Source organism: Musca domestica, unplaced genomic scaffold (genome assembly GCF_030504385.1).
Source record: "Musca domestica strain aabys unplaced genomic scaffold, Musca_domestica.polishedcontigs.V.1.1 76, whole genome shotgun sequence".
NCBI lineage: Eukaryota > Metazoa > Arthropoda > Insecta > Diptera > Muscidae > Musca > Musca domestica.
The window spans coordinates 2,486,326-2,504,636 of NW_026712396.1; the positions used below are offsets into that span (position 1 = coordinate 2,486,326).

At 31.3% G+C, this 18,311-nt stretch overlaps 1 protein-coding gene across 4 annotated transcripts in view; it reads left to right on the plus strand.

The window, feature by feature from the left end:
- LOC101901454 (protein roadkill) overlaps positions 1 to 16,250 on the plus strand; it is a 296,295-nt gene extending 280,045 nt beyond the window's left edge. For 2 of the 4 annotated variants that reach the window (XM_059130530.1, XM_059130529.1), the window contains 7 exons: positions 7,735 to 7,885; positions 8,053 to 8,174; positions 8,263 to 8,424; positions 9,632 to 9,927; positions 10,007 to 10,185; positions 10,271 to 10,413; positions 11,154 to 15,201. In XM_059130530.1, the coding sequence (XP_058986513.1) occupies positions 7,808 to 7,885; positions 8,053 to 8,174; positions 8,263 to 8,424; positions 9,632 to 9,927; positions 10,007 to 10,185; positions 10,271 to 10,413; positions 11,154 to 11,298 (1,125 nt within the window). In that variant the 5' untranslated portion in view covers positions 7,735 to 7,807 and the 3' untranslated portion in view covers positions 11,299 to 15,201. Of the gene's footprint in view, positions 1 to 6,816; positions 7,543 to 7,734; positions 7,886 to 8,052; positions 8,175 to 8,262; positions 8,425 to 9,631; positions 9,928 to 10,006; positions 10,186 to 10,270; positions 10,414 to 11,153 lie in introns of those variants that run through there. The other 2 variants (XM_005178053.4, XM_005178051.4) reach the window with 2 other exon arrangements.
- Positions 16,251 to 18,311: the final 2,061 nt, after the last annotated feature.

The following is an 18,311-nucleotide window of genomic DNA, read 5'->3' on the forward strand; positions in this document are numbered from 1 at the left end:
TATGTAAACATGATATAATCTATATGATTCTCTCCCCATGAACGCAATTTATCCCTCTATTAGACACATTAAGGAACAAGGTTTCACATTCAGCAAAGACTCAAAATTAAAAAAAAAAAACAAAAATGCAACGCTGAACATTTTTGATGAAGATTTTATTCAACATTTGATAATAGGTATTTACCTTCCATCCTAAAACTAAAATTAAAAATGTAAATTTCAACCGCAAAATTCCCAAAAACTCCGCAAACCGTTTTCAATGCAAGACAATTAATGTTGTGGGTGGAATAACATTTCACTTGGAAAGTTCCAAAAAACAAGCATATCTCATACCGGAAGTTAATTTCAAGCATGGTAAAAAAATTTCACATGTCAAATTATCATCATCATCATCATCGTTTCCAACGCCGTCATCATTATCATCATCCTTTAAATAGTCAGCCAAGCGAGCAGGGAAAATGATTTAAAGCAAGACAGGCAGACAGACAGACGAAAAAAAAGAAGCGGCAAGACACGCTAAGCGCAAGAAAAATGATTTCATTTATACGCTACTGCATAGGCCAATGCACAGAAAAGCCAATTGGTTGGCTGGTTGGTCTGCATGCAATTGCAATTTCTCTTGGATTTCGCCAAACACTCTCATTGGGCTTCACTTCGTTTTCGCCGCTTCTTTTTGTTTTTTTTTTTTTTCAATTCAACTCCTTTGGCAAAATATATTTGGGTGAAATTTTACTATAATTTTTTATTCGGTTGCCTTTGGTGAAAATAATTTTTTTTTACTGCAGATGACTTTTCTTTTTTTGTTTTCCTTTGCTTTCGGTGGATAATCAAACAACAACTAAATAATTTTCTTATTTTCATTTCAATTTTCTATGATTTTGCATAGTTGCATGGAAATGTTTCTGCATCTATACCACACTATATGCCGTATTTCTTGTTATGGGGAGGATCACATGATAAGTTTGGTTTGGCTTTAAATCCAATATGTGAACCGTATGATTTATCTTATGTTTAAAGGGAAAACTCTTTCGTTTTCGTTTTTTTTGCTTTTACATTTAAATGCAACTATTATGCGATTTTCTTCAGCATGAATTCAAATTTTATTTCACTTTTTGTTGTTGTTGTAATGAAAGTTAAATGGAATGATTGTTTTCATACACACATGCATATGTTTTTTTTTTGTTTGGTTTCTTTTTTCATTTTTCGAAAAATTTCCCCCATCCATTTAAACTTTCGAATTAATTTTGTTATTATGTAACAAAGCGGAGCCACAATACTGGATTTTCGTAGTAGTTGTTGACAGTAGTTTTGTATTGTTAACAATATGGCATGGCATGGCTGGTGGGGGCACATCCATCCACTGTTTTTTTTTTGGTGTGGTGCTTAACATTAATTTTATTTTGTTTAACGTTATTATTTTATATTTATTTTTTTTACATTCATGTTGTTTGATTACCGCAAAGACAATATATTAACTTCAACACAAAAATTTGAAATGATTTCGTGATTTAAGCCATATATGCTTACCGTTCCAGCTTGATATTATGTTTATACATTTTGATTATCAGTGTAAATTCCATTCATGACAATGAAGAAGACGGAGTTAATGATGAGAGTTGATAGGGGATTGCTGTGTGTGATCGTCTTCGACTTCGTGGGTAATCTTGTCATGCACCATACCTCAACAAGGTGGTGTTTTGGTGATACTTTCAGATGAAAATATCTTTAGTTTTTTTTTTTTTTTTCTTTTTTTGATTGTTTTCACTTTTGCTTTCAATTCAAACCAAAAAAGGTGAAAAAACGTTTCGCTTTTGCGTAATAATTGAAGCTATTTCTTTTTTTCTCAAGTTTTGTGAAAGTCAAAATGAAATTAAACCAATGTTGGAGGTGAAATACATGTGATTATAGGAAAATTGTGTGAAAATTACTTTTTCCATTCGCAAATGTCATTAACATTTGGAGGGAGATAAGACAAGTTTTTAATACCATTAAATAAAAATAAAAAAAATATTTTGTATTGCATTATTTCTACCATTATTTCGTCTAATAATAAAAGTCAGAATTTCCTTAAAACGCCGTTAAAAATAACAATACTTCAAATAAAACACATAATTTAGTAAATGTAAACACGACCCCACTTATAATATATGGACAATAGGACATCCCACATGAATATAAGGACTGTTCACAGTTAGAAATTTATAAATATTCAAAGCAGAAATAAAAAAATTAAAATTGCTAATTATCAACTCAATTAATACAATTTGCAGACACTAATGCTCTGTTCGTAATATTTGAGATCAGGAAACTGGATGTCATTCACCCTCTCTTAGTTGTTATTTCATAAATTATCTTTGCTATATAATTAATGAAAACCAGACGAAAACAGTTCTAATGTATAATGTATGCTATCATTTCGTAGTACATTTACCAATGTTATCACAAAATGAAGAAGACTTCTAATAATATCACTCAATAATTCCAATTAAAAAATGGCAGACACTAATACTCTGTTCATAATAGTTGAGAACGGGAGCAAGTATGATTTACACTCTCTTTGTTTCTATTACATCTTTTGTTATCTTTGTTATTATTCGCAAGTGGAGTTTCTCTCTCCATGTAATTACTTAGAACAAGACGAAAACTGTTCTAACACTGCCTTTACACGGTGACATTTTTTAACCATGCCATTTTTTTGTTGGTAAAAGGTGTAGAGAGACAAGGATAGAAGAAAAAATGGCACGATACGCCACCGCACAGGGTTACATACCATTTTCTTTGCATCTCTCTTTTTGCTTCTTCCGAATTTTTTATGATTTTGACATTTCATATCGTTTCTTTTTTTGTAATTTTTGATGCGTTTCTTTTATTGTGATGTGATGTTTTCAGTGATTGAATTGTATAGTGAATTATATGAAAATTAATTGGAAGTGTTAAAAAGTAAAAAAAGGAAGTTAAAATAAAAGTTAATAATGCAATATTTAACACCTCAATAACTTTTTCCATCATTTCTTCTTTAGATTCACACATTTAATTTTAAATCACTTCTTTATAAATATCTGTTACAAACAATTAGCTCTATACGAAATACTAAATAAAATAAAATGTCAGAAAAAATGCCAAGCACTATTATCGTAAAATGCCACCGTGTAAAGGCGCGAAGATTTACGCAGAAATTTTAAAAGAGAATTGATAAAAATGCCAGCTAAAAATTGCACCGTGTAAAGGCAGTGTAAGGTACTATGTATGTTATCATTTCGTAGTGCATTTGTCAGTGCCATCAAAGAAGAAGAAGACTCGCAAAAAGAATACTGCTACTACAATTTGCAAAATTAATATATCATTTTAGTTAGTCCCTTACATTTGCTCTAAAGTTGCGTCATTAGTGTGACATTTTCGCATATTGACATAATATGGAACAGTTTTTTTTTATGGAAATAATGCAATGTAATTATTTAGAACAAGACGAAAACAGTTATATTTTGTTATGTATGTTATCATTTCGTAGTGTACTTATCAGTGCAATAAAAGAAGAAGACTCGAATCATAAATACTGCTACAAGAATTGCAAAAAAATAATCCATCCCTTTAATCTGCATTAATGTTGGAATCATTGGTTTGCCGCTTTCACATAATGTTTAATATTTTTTTATGAAAATAATGCAATTGTTTCATAAATTCGTTGCCGATATATGCATAATTTGCAATTTATATTTGTCTATTGTTAGTTTCTTAATTTTATTAATATATCGGAATTTTAACGCTGTATTGGAAAGGGGAAAAATCTCTAAGAAACTCTTGTATGCAATACTTGTTTTGAGAATAATAAATCTAATCTTTTAATTCAACATTTCTTTTTATATGTTTATAATAACTGCCGCCATTGCCATACTACAACAACCGGCAGCTGCTACTGTAATTTATTAGAAAAAAAAAAAAAAACAAATCTTTGTTAACACTTTTATCCAGTTCATCCTCTGTTATATATATTTACAAAAAAAAACTCCCTCATACAAAGATGGGAAACGTGCCGTACCAAAAACACTTTCTTGTGGTAAATATGCCGCCAACATTGTTATTACAATAGAACAAAACGTCTCTCTCGCTCTCGGTTGGTGGGATGTTGAAAAGAAATGTTGTGCGTGCCATCATGTTCTTGTTGTTGCCATTATATTTTTATTCTTTCTTGGTCCACCTTGGCTTGGTCACACTTTAATACGATTCAAGCAAGTCACACTGTTGTTGTTGTTACTTTAATTTTCTTTTTGTTTGCTACTTTATTTATTGGCCTCTAGAGATGACTTTCTTTGTGATGAATACTCACTCTACTCAATTTGGTGAACAACACCTTTCTTTTTGCAAATATTTTTGCTATTTCGATGTGTGTGTGTTTTTATGGTTTGCGTTATATGATTCTACAATTTCAACATTGTTGCTAGATCTTTAATTTCATTTCCCTTTACTTTTTTTGCAGTTCTACTTTAAATATTTTTTTTTCTAATTTTCTCTTACATTCCAATGCCAAAAAAAAAAATATTGAAGGTTGTAACCCAGTAAGAAATGAGGTACTCTTAACTTTAAGGTTTCAGTAAAATTCAATAAAAAAATTAATTATATTTTCTCATAAAATGGAAAATAAATAAAAAAGTGTAGTTGAAAGATTGGACTTTAATATCTGTTTAAATTATACTATTTACAAATTTAAAAAATGTATTTATTTTATTTTTTATGTCCTATTACCTATTTTAATGTTTCATTACAACGACAATTTACGTTACTACTCCTCGACTAACTGTAGCAAATTTCACAAGAAATAACTTAACTTAGCAACACTGTTACGCCTTATCCTTCTATGCCGCTATCCCTTATTCAGGAATATTCTGTTTATAGTAAAAATCGAGTTTCGGCTGTATCAATAAATCTTTTTTAATACCGTAGAAGAAAATTAGGGGTTTCATCATAATTAGAATTATCACATCTGACATCCCTATTTTTGTATCAGCTGTTAGTAGTTTACTTCATCCCTGATATCAATTCACTTGAAGTGTAACTTTTCTTACTTTTCTTTACAGCCATTTTAGATTTAATTTTTAAGGTGTTTTATTTAATTTTTTGGATTATATGTGCATATGCGACACAAAAATTAAATATTTCCTAGTACAAGTTGTGCATAAGTTAATTAACTGCTTTCAAATTGATTGCACTTATATAGTGCTATCAATGCCATTGAATGCCACTTTTGTCTTTAGAAGGTCAAAAGTAAGAAGAAGCAAACATCTGTTGTGAATTGTTTGTTTTTGGTCAGTTTAATGATCGTGGAGAGGAATCACCCATCCATCCCCCGTAAGTTTCCTTAAAACTATTCAATAAAATTGTTTGATTCACTGAATAAACTTTTAATATTTATTAAAAATCACTAGAATTACTACTCTAAGGATTGCAATAGCAGGTAGATAGTAGAAAATAAACCTGGTGCCCGATGGGAGACTTACTTTTGCTGGTTAGTTACTCTGTAAAACTAAGGAAATCAATCCTCTTCTAAAGACAAAAGAAATATGGATTAATAACACTTATTTATTAAATAAAAATACGTAATAAATCCCCAATGAGTTGGAAACACAGGGGAGTGTGTTATATGACAATAAACTATTAAATGGAAACAAACTGAAGGAAGCTTGCATTGTTTTGGGTATTTACAAAGTAATGACCAAGGACATCTGCCCTTTTCGATCGACAACAACTAAAGCGACAATTTTGCCTTAAAATTATATACACATTTGTAACCTCCATCAAAATACCAGCTGGAGTTTGTTCTCCTCCTAAATGGAATGGACAAACACACATGGCAAATGTTATTAAGCCAAAAAAGAAAAGAAAAATTATGACTATGTCCACCAAGTTTGTTCACCTTGTGGCAATTAACCAAAGAAATGAATTTCAAGAGCAACAACAATCAAACCTTGACAATACCTTGAATGTCATCCTTCTTTGCACCTTTGGCATCTCTTAATGATTAGCAAACGAAAACCACCACCACCATCGTCATTATTGCAATGGGTACTTAAAACATTTCAACAATGTTCCTTTGAATGTCATCCTACACTCACTGTATTCTTCTTTGATAAACTGCACACGGAAGCAAAAGAAAATCGTTGTAACGTTATTTTGTTGGTTGGTGTGCCGTGAAATGTAGTAGGAGAACGGATGCTTAGAATAGTGACAAAAAGGACCTTTCACGCTTTCTGCTTGTTGTTGTTGAAAATGTGCACCATGCTTTTGTGTGCGTGTGTGTGTGTGTGAGGTTGTCAGCAGAGATTTGCCACAATGGTTGGCTGTTTGTCTATTTGGTTCTTTTTCTTCATGGTGGCTGTGTTGGTGTTTTGAAATTTTATAACACCTTGATGTGTTTTTGTTTTCACTGCTTTGTAATTGTAAAATTTACCTTGATTCTTTATTGTTAGTATTGTCTACATGTGTGTGCGTGTCCTTCCTCAAATCGTTACAATCTGCTCCTTGACAATATATGTGGCTGTCCAAATTTTCCTCGTCATGGATTTTATTGTAAATCCATGGCTGCTGCTGCTGGCGTTCAATTCATTCTTCACATTACATCTGCTTTTTCCTTGGCCATTGTTTGGAAAAGTGGCACGACCTCCATGTCTATTAAGATTTCTTTGTTTCACCATTTGAAAAATCCCTAAAAAGATTCTGGAAAATATTTTCATGAAAGGGCAACTGTTGCAGTTCTCCGTCGCTTCCTGTTTGGCTTCGTCAATTTGGGAATGCTGAGTTTTGAAAAGATATTGATTTTAGTTTACCAAAGACTGGCATAGCATCAAGACGTCAACTCAAGAGAAATTTAACGAAACAAAATAAAATTAACTCAAACTTCTTTGCTCTCACAGTTGTCTGCCATTTCGTTAACTTGTAACTTTTGTACAACAAAACCATCATCTTGTAATAATAACTGTTAATTTTTTTGCCAAGCAAAATAGAAGCCCTGTTGTTGATCTCTTACAAAATTGCTTAACAACACCCACGTTCTTTATTGTTAACTAAAGTCGCCACTAGACCGCACTGAGTGTTTGTGTTTCGTTTTTATTAAATTGATATATTCCAGTTTTTTGTTTGTTAAGTTTTTGTTTAATTTGTTTTGTGTCGAATGTTTGCGTAATTGTTTGTAATTATTTTTTAAACATTTGTCCACAATTAAAGTGCTTTTAAACAAAGTTTTTGCACCCTGTTCGGCGGCCTTTTTTTAAATTTGGTGTGTTTGATTATTTTCCTCAAACTGGATAATAATTCGCTTTTATTGAAATTATTAAGTTTAATGTCTTCACCACCGCCCGCTTCGTCATTTTCCTCGTCGTCGTCGTCATCATCGTCGCCCTCATCATCGTCGCTATCGGATTATTCTCCCACAACTTCTAGTCCTGAATTAAATTCACATTCTTCGACCTCAGCTGGGGTGTCTGGTGGTTCATCATCGGCAATTAAAGTCGAATTTGATCGCAACATCATGGATTTGGTATATCAGCCGAGGTGAGATGTTCAAAAGAGGGCCTTAAATTGTTCGTTTGTGCAAAAATAGTGCAAAAAAAAACTAAAACCTATAACCACTGTTCTTAGTTATTATGGATCTTGAGGAACTTTTATCAAATTTTATTAGATTTATATATTTTGCTTATTTTTTAAATTTTTTCTAATTCCCTTTTATTTTTTATATAATTCCAGATTGCCGGTGAACGAATGTCAGGCAAGTCAAACTGCTAGAGTGACATCGAACCTAAACGCATCCAGTAGTACAATGGCGGTCAGTCGTGTACCCTCACCGCCCTTACCGGAAGTTAATACCCCGGTTGCAGAAAACTGGTGTTACACACAGGTAAACTCGATTCTGCTTTACGAAAAGAAAATCTCAAATTACTAAGATATTTGAAACTGGGATTTTGTCTAAATCTAATCCCTGAATTGAAATTCGAGATTATCTGTTTTGCCCTTAAATTTCATTCCATTGTTCCTAATCCATTTCTTTGTTTTGTTTGCTTGCAGGTGAAAGTGGTTAAATTTAGCTATATGTGGACCATAAATAATTTTAGTTTTTGTCGCGAGGAAATGGGTGAAGTCTTAAAGTCCTCCACATTTTCCGCCGGTGCTAATGATAAACTGAAATGGTAATTATCATTGCTTCTTTCTTCTTTAATCTCCCACAAAGAGGATTTCGATTTTAATCTCACATATTCGTTTGGTTTCATCTTTCAGGTGTTTACGTGTCAATCCAAAAGGTCTAGATGAAGAAAGTAAAGATTATTTATCCCTATATTTATTATTAGTTTCCTGCAATAAATCAGAAGTTAGAGCCAAATTTAAATTTTCCATATTGAATGCAAAAAGAGAAGAAACCAAAGCCATGGAATCACAGAGGTATGTATTTTGGAATTGTAAAATAAGTCTTTATATAGCAATATAGTCTATATTTTTTAAAAATTTTACGGGGATCCAAAAAATACATAGTTTGAACATTTAAAGATCGTTTAGGAGACGTCAAAGTTGTCATGGACTAAATTCCATTTTTCAAAGATTTTACCGCGATTCAAAGAGAAAACAATTTGGACAGTTATAGATCCTTTACGAAACGTCAAAGTAGTCGTAGACTTTTTAAGAAAGGCTGAGGGTATAAAACTTGGGTTTCTTTAGAACCAAAAGGTAGCAAGATTCTTAAAAGATTTCATCGGAATCCAAAAAGAAAATAGTTTGGACATTTAAAGATTTTCAGGAGACGCCAAGGTAGTTGTGGGTTTTATACCATTCTTTAAAGATTTTACCGGAATTCAAAGAGAAAACAGTTTGGACATTTAAAGGGTATTTTAGAATTTGCCAAAGAAATCGTGGAATTTTAAAGAAAAGCTGAGGGCATAAAACTCTAGGCTTTCTTTAGAACTTTTCATGGAACCAAAAAGGAGCAAGACCTAAAATATGTCTAAATCCCAAAGACCTTTTTGTGGCTCCCAAATATGGCTCTTAAATATTTTTCAATTTTAAATAAACCCAAAGGGGTTTACTCCATAAATGTATAATTTATTTTCACAAGCTCCTAGGGGGAGTCGTCATGAATTTACATCAATTGATTATAAGTCCCCAAAGAATAATACTCATGGATTTTAAAAAATATCCGATTGATGCTCTTAATCGACAAGAAGATGTATAAATTTTTATTGATATTGAAATGTTTATAGATTTTAATATTTATTTAAGAGAGAGAAAGGCTATACCTCGTCAAGGATCAAATAACTTTAGAGACAATTTAAAGGGCAATAGTCTTGAATTTTTAAGACTGTTAAAAGTGATAAGAGCTTATATTACAATTATTTTTAAGAGGTTCAAATAGGACAACAGTTGTGGATTTAAATGTTTACAACGAGGACTTAAAGTGATGCCAAGGACGCCAATAATAAACCCTTTTTAAGAGGTGCAAATATGTAAAAATTGTAGACTTGAAAATTTTCAACGAGGACTTAAGAGAACTTTACTGGAAACTAATTTCTCTTTTATATTCATATTTAATTTTCATTCAAACATTCCTTTTATCCATCTTTCTTATCAATTTTTCTTTCCACTTTCTTTATTGCAGAGCATACCGTTTTGTACAAGGCAAAGATTGGGGTTTCAAAAAATTCATACGACGAGATTTCCTATTGGATGAGGCCAATGGCCTATTGCCTGAAGATAAATTGACAATATTCTGTGAAGTTAGTGTAGTGGCCGATAGTGTTAATATTTCCGGTCAATCAAATATTGTACAATTCAAAGTGCCCGAATGTAAGCTAAGTGAAGATTTGGGTAATCTCTTTGACAATGAGAAATTCAGTGATGTAACGTTAGCCGTGGGTGGCCGTGAATTCCAAGCACACAAAGCAATATTGGCAGGTAATTATTGAAAATCACAATATCTATTTTTTTTAAATTAAATATTAATTTTTCTTTTTTTCTCTTCCTGATTCTACAGCACGCAGTGATGTCTTTGCTGCCATGTTTGAGCATGAAATGGAGGAGCGTAAATTGAATCGTGTCGCCATAACTGATGTTGATCATGAAGTTTTAAAAGAAATGTTACGTTTTATTTATACTGGCAAGGCGCCAAACTTAGATAAAATGGCCGATGATCTCTTAGCAGCAGCTGATAAGGTTTGTCCTACATACAAACATACCTCTTATGTTGTTTTCTTCATTGTACTAATTGTTATTGTTTTTTTTTTTTTTTGGTTTGCAGTACGCTTTGGAAAAGCTGAAAGTGATGTGTGAGGAAGCGCTGTGCGTTAATCTCTCCGTTGAAACAGCCGCTGAAACATTAATATTAGCCGATCTCCATAGTGCGGATCAATTAAAAGCACAAACAATAGATTTTATTAATACGTAAGTATCTACGTTTTTCTCTGTTTTGTTTCAAATATTTGGGTTGTGAACATTTATAAATGTTTGCACTAATTTGTGAATGTTGTTTTTTATGTTCAACAACTGTTGGGAAGACATTTATCGCTTGTCCCAGATGTCATATCATAATTAATGGTTTGCTTTGACATTTTTCGTGATGACAGCGCGAGAACAGTTTAAAATATATTTTAACAAATTATGTTAGAAGCAAATTTGGCAGAGATGATGGACCTATTCGTACCAAAATCGATTCGAAAATTTGAAATGAAAGAAGTACTGATTAAGGGATATTTACAAAGCCATAACTTTTTTACATCTTTTGGGCTGAAATATTACGCCATAAACTGGCAATTTTAAAAATTATTTTATTGAAATATCAGATTTCAAATCTTTAAGTACATATCTAGCGCATTGGAGGAGGGATTTCCATGGGGTTTCAAAAATTATGCCTTGAGGAAATTATCGGTCCCAAAAAAAAAAAAAAATAATTTAAAATACATTTCTCAGGGAAATATCCATGAACTTTAAGAACAAATTTTTTAAGGAATATAGGACAACTTTGATTTTTCACTTAAAAATTATATATTGCGGAAAAAAAATCGGGCCATAAAACTTAGACTCACAAAAAGTTGTAGCAAAGCAGATTTTTTAAAAATTTCTGTTTTCGTTTTTCTGAATCCTGTTTTTTAATTTCTTTTTCCTGCTTTTTCTATTTATTTTAGTCATGCCACCGATGTTATGGAAACCCAGGGATGGCAAAACATGATCACAACACATTCACATCTAATTGCCGAGGCATTTCGTGCGCTTGCAACACAACAAATCCCACCGATTGGACCACCCAGGAAACGTGTAAAAATGAGCTGAAATTTCAATAGTAGTAGAAGACAACAACAAAGGCAGCATCAGCAACAACAACAACAACAAGAACAGCAACAATTGCAATTGCAACAAAAACAACACATTATAGATAATCAAGAAAAACAACAAGATAAATATAATAATAATAGAGATAATAATGAAAACTATAATTATTACAACCACAACAACAACTACTATAATTACAACAACAAAAACAGCAGCAACAACCACAAAAACAACTATTATTATAATTATTTCTATTATTATAACATAAAATGCAAAACAACAACAAATTTGAAACAACCAACAACAAAAACAACCTTATATTGTACGATTATGATAATAAAATATTTTTTTAAAAATTTCATCAACTATAACAAAATGAAAATTAAAATAAATTTAGCTGATATTTTCAATAGTACTACGACTACTACTACCAAATCCCTTATTAGCAACAACAACAAAAACAACCACAATAGTTATAACAAAAACAATAGCAAACATTTGCCATTTGGTATTCCAACAAATGTCTTCAATTCAAGCAACATCACCACCAACACAACTCATAACTATTATTACTACTACAACAACAAAAACAGCTACTACCACAACTGTTTTATAGATCTACAACATCTACTCCTAAACTATTTGCAATTCCTGAAATTACAACTTGTTCAGCAGTATTTATTCTTCTGTGAATTTTTGTGACTATTTATTTTAAGGTCTATATAAAAGAAACAAGAAACAAAAAAACAAAACACAATATTGTATTATTATAATTAAATTACTAAATTAGAAATTTATCAATGTCGTCGTCTTGATGTTTAATATTCTATTAAAAAAAAAAAAAAAAAAAAAAAAAAAAAAAACAAGAAGAAAAACAAACAAACGAAAACCAAATGCTGAACAAGTTGTAGTTTTGAGAGAAAAGTAATTCCCCAACAAAACCGAAAAGAAGATCATAGTATGCAAATTAAGAAAAAGCAAAAAACCCCAAACAATATTTGATGTAGTAGATCATTGCAAGAACCAAGCAAAACAAAAATAAATTTCAAATCAATGCAAAAAATTCCTCAACTCAAATGTAGAAAAATCGGTTTGTAAGAATACAAATTTTGTTTTAATTTTCTAGAAGACAATGCATACCATATTGTAGACATGAAAAAGGATTATATTCTCTATATCCATTTCCCCACCACCACCTAAATACCTATTACCTAATATTTGTAAATCCAAAATCCTTTGTAAATGTACATTTTTTCTTAATTGTTGTTGCTTATCTTGGTAGACATTATTTGGTTGAAAACAAATATTTGTTTGCTTCCCTATTTTAATTGGCATATATAACGTTTTTTTTGCGTGTGTTTGAATACAATTTGACCCAATCGCCGTACATGCTACATACATACTGATTCCTTTACGGTTTCCTTTTTTTATAAATTCAATTGTTTACAATTTATGGTATAAGTTATTTTTTATTTTTGAGATTATCCTACAACTCAACATCACCCGCTCTCTCTCATCCAGCCTTCCCATACATTGTCGGTACATTTCGGACTCGTCAGACGGCCTAGGTCGTCGCTGTGTAGATGTAAATTGAAATTGTATACAGGCTTTGGATGAGTCGCACCTACATTGTCAGTAGTCTCAGTTGGAAGATGTATGTGCAAAAAAATCCGCTGAGAAGAACAATTTTAGCTTGGTATATTTTTTTCCCCATTCTAATGTGTTTGCTATTTGAAATTTCTTAATATTTTGAAAAAAAAAAAAATAATAAATAAAAATTGAGGTTAGGAATTGTCTGGGATTGCTTGAAAATAATTAAAAAACTGGTTTTAAAAGATTAAATACCCGGGAATTTTCAGCTATTTTATGACAAAAATATTTTTAAGGGAAAAGTTTGTAAACAATTAAATATTCCAGAATTTGTCATGAGTTGTGTTGTGTTTGGATAAAGTAGAATGTATAAGAGATCATTTATTATTTAAAGTGATTGCCCATTGCAATATGATGACGTTTGTTGACCCTTGTTTATGCCTGTTATGTGCATTCGGGTTGTATGTGCCACGAAGAAATTGGAATACCAGACATCGATCTCAAGTCAATATATAATCGTAGAATCTATTAGACATCATTTATCATTGTAATATGAAGCTAACCCATATATGGTACAACTAGGCCCCATCTCTAAGAAATTGGAATACAAGAAATCGATCTCAAGTCAATATATAATCGAAGAATGTATTAGGGATCATTCATAATTCAAAGTGATTGTTCAATCCGAAATGAAGCCTTAAGTCTGATATGTTCTTTCGGGTCGTATATGTCACTAACGTTTCGTATATGTCACCAACATTAACCATTTGATCGACCCTATAAAGCTAACCAAGCTAACCATAAATGGTACAACAACTAGGCTTTCAACTCTAAAAAATTGGAATACAAGACATCGATCTCAAGTCAATATATAATCTAAACTGATAATTCCAGAAAAAATTAGGGTAATATATCGAATATAGGTGAGAAAGATTTGTTAGACATGGATTGAGTAAATTTCTATTGGTTTCGAGCATGTCTTAGTTTGTGGGGAGAGTATTAAGGGAAAAGTGGGAAAAATGATCGATCTGGAGATTTTGTTTTTTCTATACAAAAATATAAGTATTAGGTCCGTCTAGTTACTAATTCTGCAGAAAATTACAAGCTGTTAATTTCTGCCAGGGTAAGGAGATTTCTTCTCTTTTGCAAGAAAAATGTGAAAAATAAACACACGGGGTATCCCAGCATAAACTTGCAAGCATTTGTCAAGACGATAGAATTTGCCAGCCATAGGAAGAAATGTTCCAGAACAGCAAGAATATAAACTTTTTTTCTACGATAACCGAAATTGGAATTGGAAAACTGGAACAGGCCAACTGTAAACTCGCCTAGTACAAATCAGAACTCAGAAATCGAAATCCATAAAAATAGGACAGCAATCCTGACACTATGGGTTTATTTGAAATATTAAATTAGCATTAACATATCTTGGAGATGGGTTGTTATTACTAGCTTTTGGTTAGACTATTGGTCTATTCCAGAACTGCAAGAAAATAAAATTTTTCAGTGCGATAATCGCTTTTCCCTTTATGATATCGAAACAAATTGCAAAAATAGTAGATTCTTGTAGGTTCTGGAACACAGCATATTTCTTCTACTTTGGAAGTTCAGAACAAAATTTGAGGTTAGATCATATCTTTAAGTACCACAAAATGTATTATGAGACAATAATTTGAAAGATGGCTATTGGAACTCATTAGCAAATATAGAGGTTAGGTAAATTCTTCGCTATAGCTGGGTTGGAAAGTCACCATTAAAACTTATTTTCAAAAAGTTTCCATTGGAACCGTATCAGTAGTATCCTTGGGGGCTAATTAGCAAATATAGAGGTTAGATAAATTCTTCGCTAGAGCTTGGGTGGGGAGTCATCATTTAAACTTATTTTCAAAAAGTTTCCTTTGGAACCTTGTTATCAGCATACAGACTGGGTCCTGTGTCCATTGTAATGTGTGTTGGACATTGATGAAGGTAATAAATTCCGTATTTTTACCCGAAATCAGATTCGAAATTTACGCCCTTTCAATACTCAAATTTGTATTTCCCAGCATTCCTAAACGTTGATAAAGATGGTGGCAGTGTTTTAAATCAATAATCTTTTTCGCTTTGCCCTAAATCGAGATTTTGGCTCTATTCACGGCATGGGATTGTAGACGATATTGAGGTTAGGATTTTCACTGCTATGTTTAAAAAATTTCAATAGGAATTATGCTGTCCTGAGTGACACCTACTACACTACGAAAACTTTAAAGCCAGTTCAGTTCATCCTAAAATGCTTTAAGAGCAAAATAAACCAAAAAGAGAAAGGAAAATATACGAAAATGGGAGAAAAATTAAAAGCAATTTGAACAGGAAAAAATGTTTGTTCCTTGTGGCAATGAAAATCGTGTAAAGCATCAAAAAGGCCTGTCTCTTCATTTTATAAACTCGTCTAATAGATCTATTGGGGAACTAATTTTCAAAGCCCCACGAAAAAAGCTTCTAAGCTGGCAACGTAGTATTTGGAATTTGTTCCTATTGTTCTATATGGAATGAATTTAACAATGAGTTGCGTAAGAGGTATGAGGGTCAAAAATGTGTTTTTTTTTTACAGGAGAGGGTTTGTAAAATAGGAATCCAAATCAATTTCCACATCTGTCACTCATACTTAGATCAATTTGATGAAGATTATTAAAAATTGCAATTGGATGAGACTAATGCCAAGAAACTAGATAGGTTTGAAAATTGGAATGTGGTTTAATATGATATAAATATATAGAATATATTTCACAAATACACACAAATTTCTCACGGCCAAAGTCTACAAAACTTCGTGGTGACACTGAGAGAGCAGGATGTTGATTTTCAAAGTCTACAAAGCTTTGTGGTGACACTGAGAGAGCAGGATGTTGATGTTGTAGGTTAATTATATCAAGTGGTTTTTAAATTTGTATTATCAAATGTTGTTGTTCAAATACTTCTATTAAGGTTTCAAAACATGAGAAAAAATCACAACAACAAATTTTGTTTTTAACATTTCTTTATTTTTTATTAAAGATTTCACAATTTTGTTCACTTAATTTTTTTTTATAATTTTCTTCTGTATAAAGCAAGACATGTATGGAGCAGGAGCTATATTGAGCATAATAATTATTAATGTAATGTGTTTTTTTTATTTTTTATATAAATATATTTTAATTTTTAATTGTTAATTTAAAACAAAAAGTTATTGGTTTAACCAAAATGTAATTTTTAATACTAAATGTAATGATAATTTAGAAGTTTTTTTTATTATTTTTTATTATAAAGATGATGATGATTATGATTAATTATAACTTTTTATTTTTATCAACATAATTATATAACAAAAAAAAAACATAAGAAAACATGAAAACAACAAACTCCAACCCGCCAATTAAGCGTTAAATCAAAACAAAAAATAATAATACTATGTTTTATTTTCCTGCAAACAACTTTTTGTCTATACATATAGGAATATTTTATAATAATTATTAATTATTTTCTTAATTATTTCCATTGAAATTGTTTCTATTAATTAAGTTTTACCCATCTTTCTTATGATTAAATAAAAATGAAAATTATTTCCCTTGAAAAAAAAAACACAGCAAAATATCAATAAAAATAGCTCTTTTTATTTAAACAAATTTTCTTTCTCTTGTTCTATTTTCCCTTACCCTTTCTTGCTATATTTTCTCTTATAGATTTAAAAATAAATTTCGGTTTAAATGTTATTTTTAAGTTATACATTTATTGTAAAATCGTTTATTATTATTTTTTTCTTGTGTAAAGTTTAATTATTTTTTTATTATTATTTGTTTTTCGTTTTAAGCCAACATCCCTTCTTTAAGCAAAAAAGAAAAAAAAAAGAAATCAACAAGCAAATAAACCATTTTTTATTATTAGCTACTTTTATTATTATTAGTAAGACAAACAACAACAAAAAAATGGAACAACAATCAACCAACCAACCAACCAACCATAAACCAACAACAACACAAAAAACAACAAACAGAAGAACACAAGAGAAAAATTGATTTTTAAAGAAATATATTGAATGAGAAAAACACTTTTGTGAAATTAAAGAAAAAAACTTAAAAACAAAGAAAAAATATGATTTTTTATTTCGAAGAGGGAAAGGAGTTTAAAATAAAATTAAAAATGATTTGATGTCTTTTAAAATTTTGGAAACTTAATGATATGAAATTTAAGAATAAAAGTCCATGTGAGAAATTAACACATATTTCCTTCCAACAACTTCGTGCAGCCTAATATTTAATGCCGAGATCTATCTGATACCTCCTGTGATGAGAGTGGGTTATGTTCCCTGTACACATGAAAAATTTTAGCTGTGTCCGCTGTGATTTTATTACGGCCTTTTTGGGCGAGAATGAGAACGGTCTTAACTGATAGTTTTTGTAATTAAGAGTTTCTTTATAACCTCAGCCATATGGCTAGAGAGGGTATATGTCATTTGATACGGACAAAACATGCCTCATCGAAATAATGGTTTTAGATCCTACGTATCTTTGGGCCAAATCCGTTAAAGGAAATTTGCAGTCGATCTAGCAATGTCCGTCCGTCCTTCTGTCTGCTTCGTGCGCACGGTAACTCTCGAAGGTAGTATCCGATTTGATCCAAACTTCGTACATCGTATTATTATTGTCAAATTTAGATTGAGTTCGGAGATGTGCAATATTGGTGCACTCCTTCTGGTACCTCCTCCACAAAATGTCAACATTTTCAAAGAAAATAATTTACTGCACCAAAAGAGAAAGGATAATGCGGTTTTTCTCCAACTTTGCAAATCCTTATATTTGCTTCAGTGCTAGGTCAGATGTGAAAATGGACAATATCGGTCAACTCCATCAAGTACCTCCCCCACAGAGGGGCCAAAATTTTCAATTGTTATAACTCTTATATAATGTGATGTAAGTGTCCGATTGTCTTCAAATTACACACATCATAATATTTTTATTAAGCCAAGGTCTGGAGTGAAGATCTAATATATCGGTCCACTCCTTCTGGTACCTTTCAAACAAAGGGTCAAAATTTTGAATATTCATGAAGCGAATTAAACTCGAAATTAACATCCGATTCCATTCAGGCTTGGCACATCTAAGTATTTCAATATACACATCCGATTCCATTCAGACATGGCACATCTCAATATTTTCATCAACATAAGATCTGTTATAAAGATGCTGGAGATCGGACCAATTCTTCTGATACCTCCCCCACAAAGGGTCAAAGTTTTGAATAACCAAAACTATTATAAAATCCGACATAAGCATCTAGTTCTCTTCAAATTAATATTTTTATTAACCTAAGGTCAGGTGTAAAAATGGGATATATTGGTTCACCCTTCTGGTACCTCCCCCACTAAGGGTCAAAATTTTAAGTATCCATGAAACTCACAAAATGGGAAA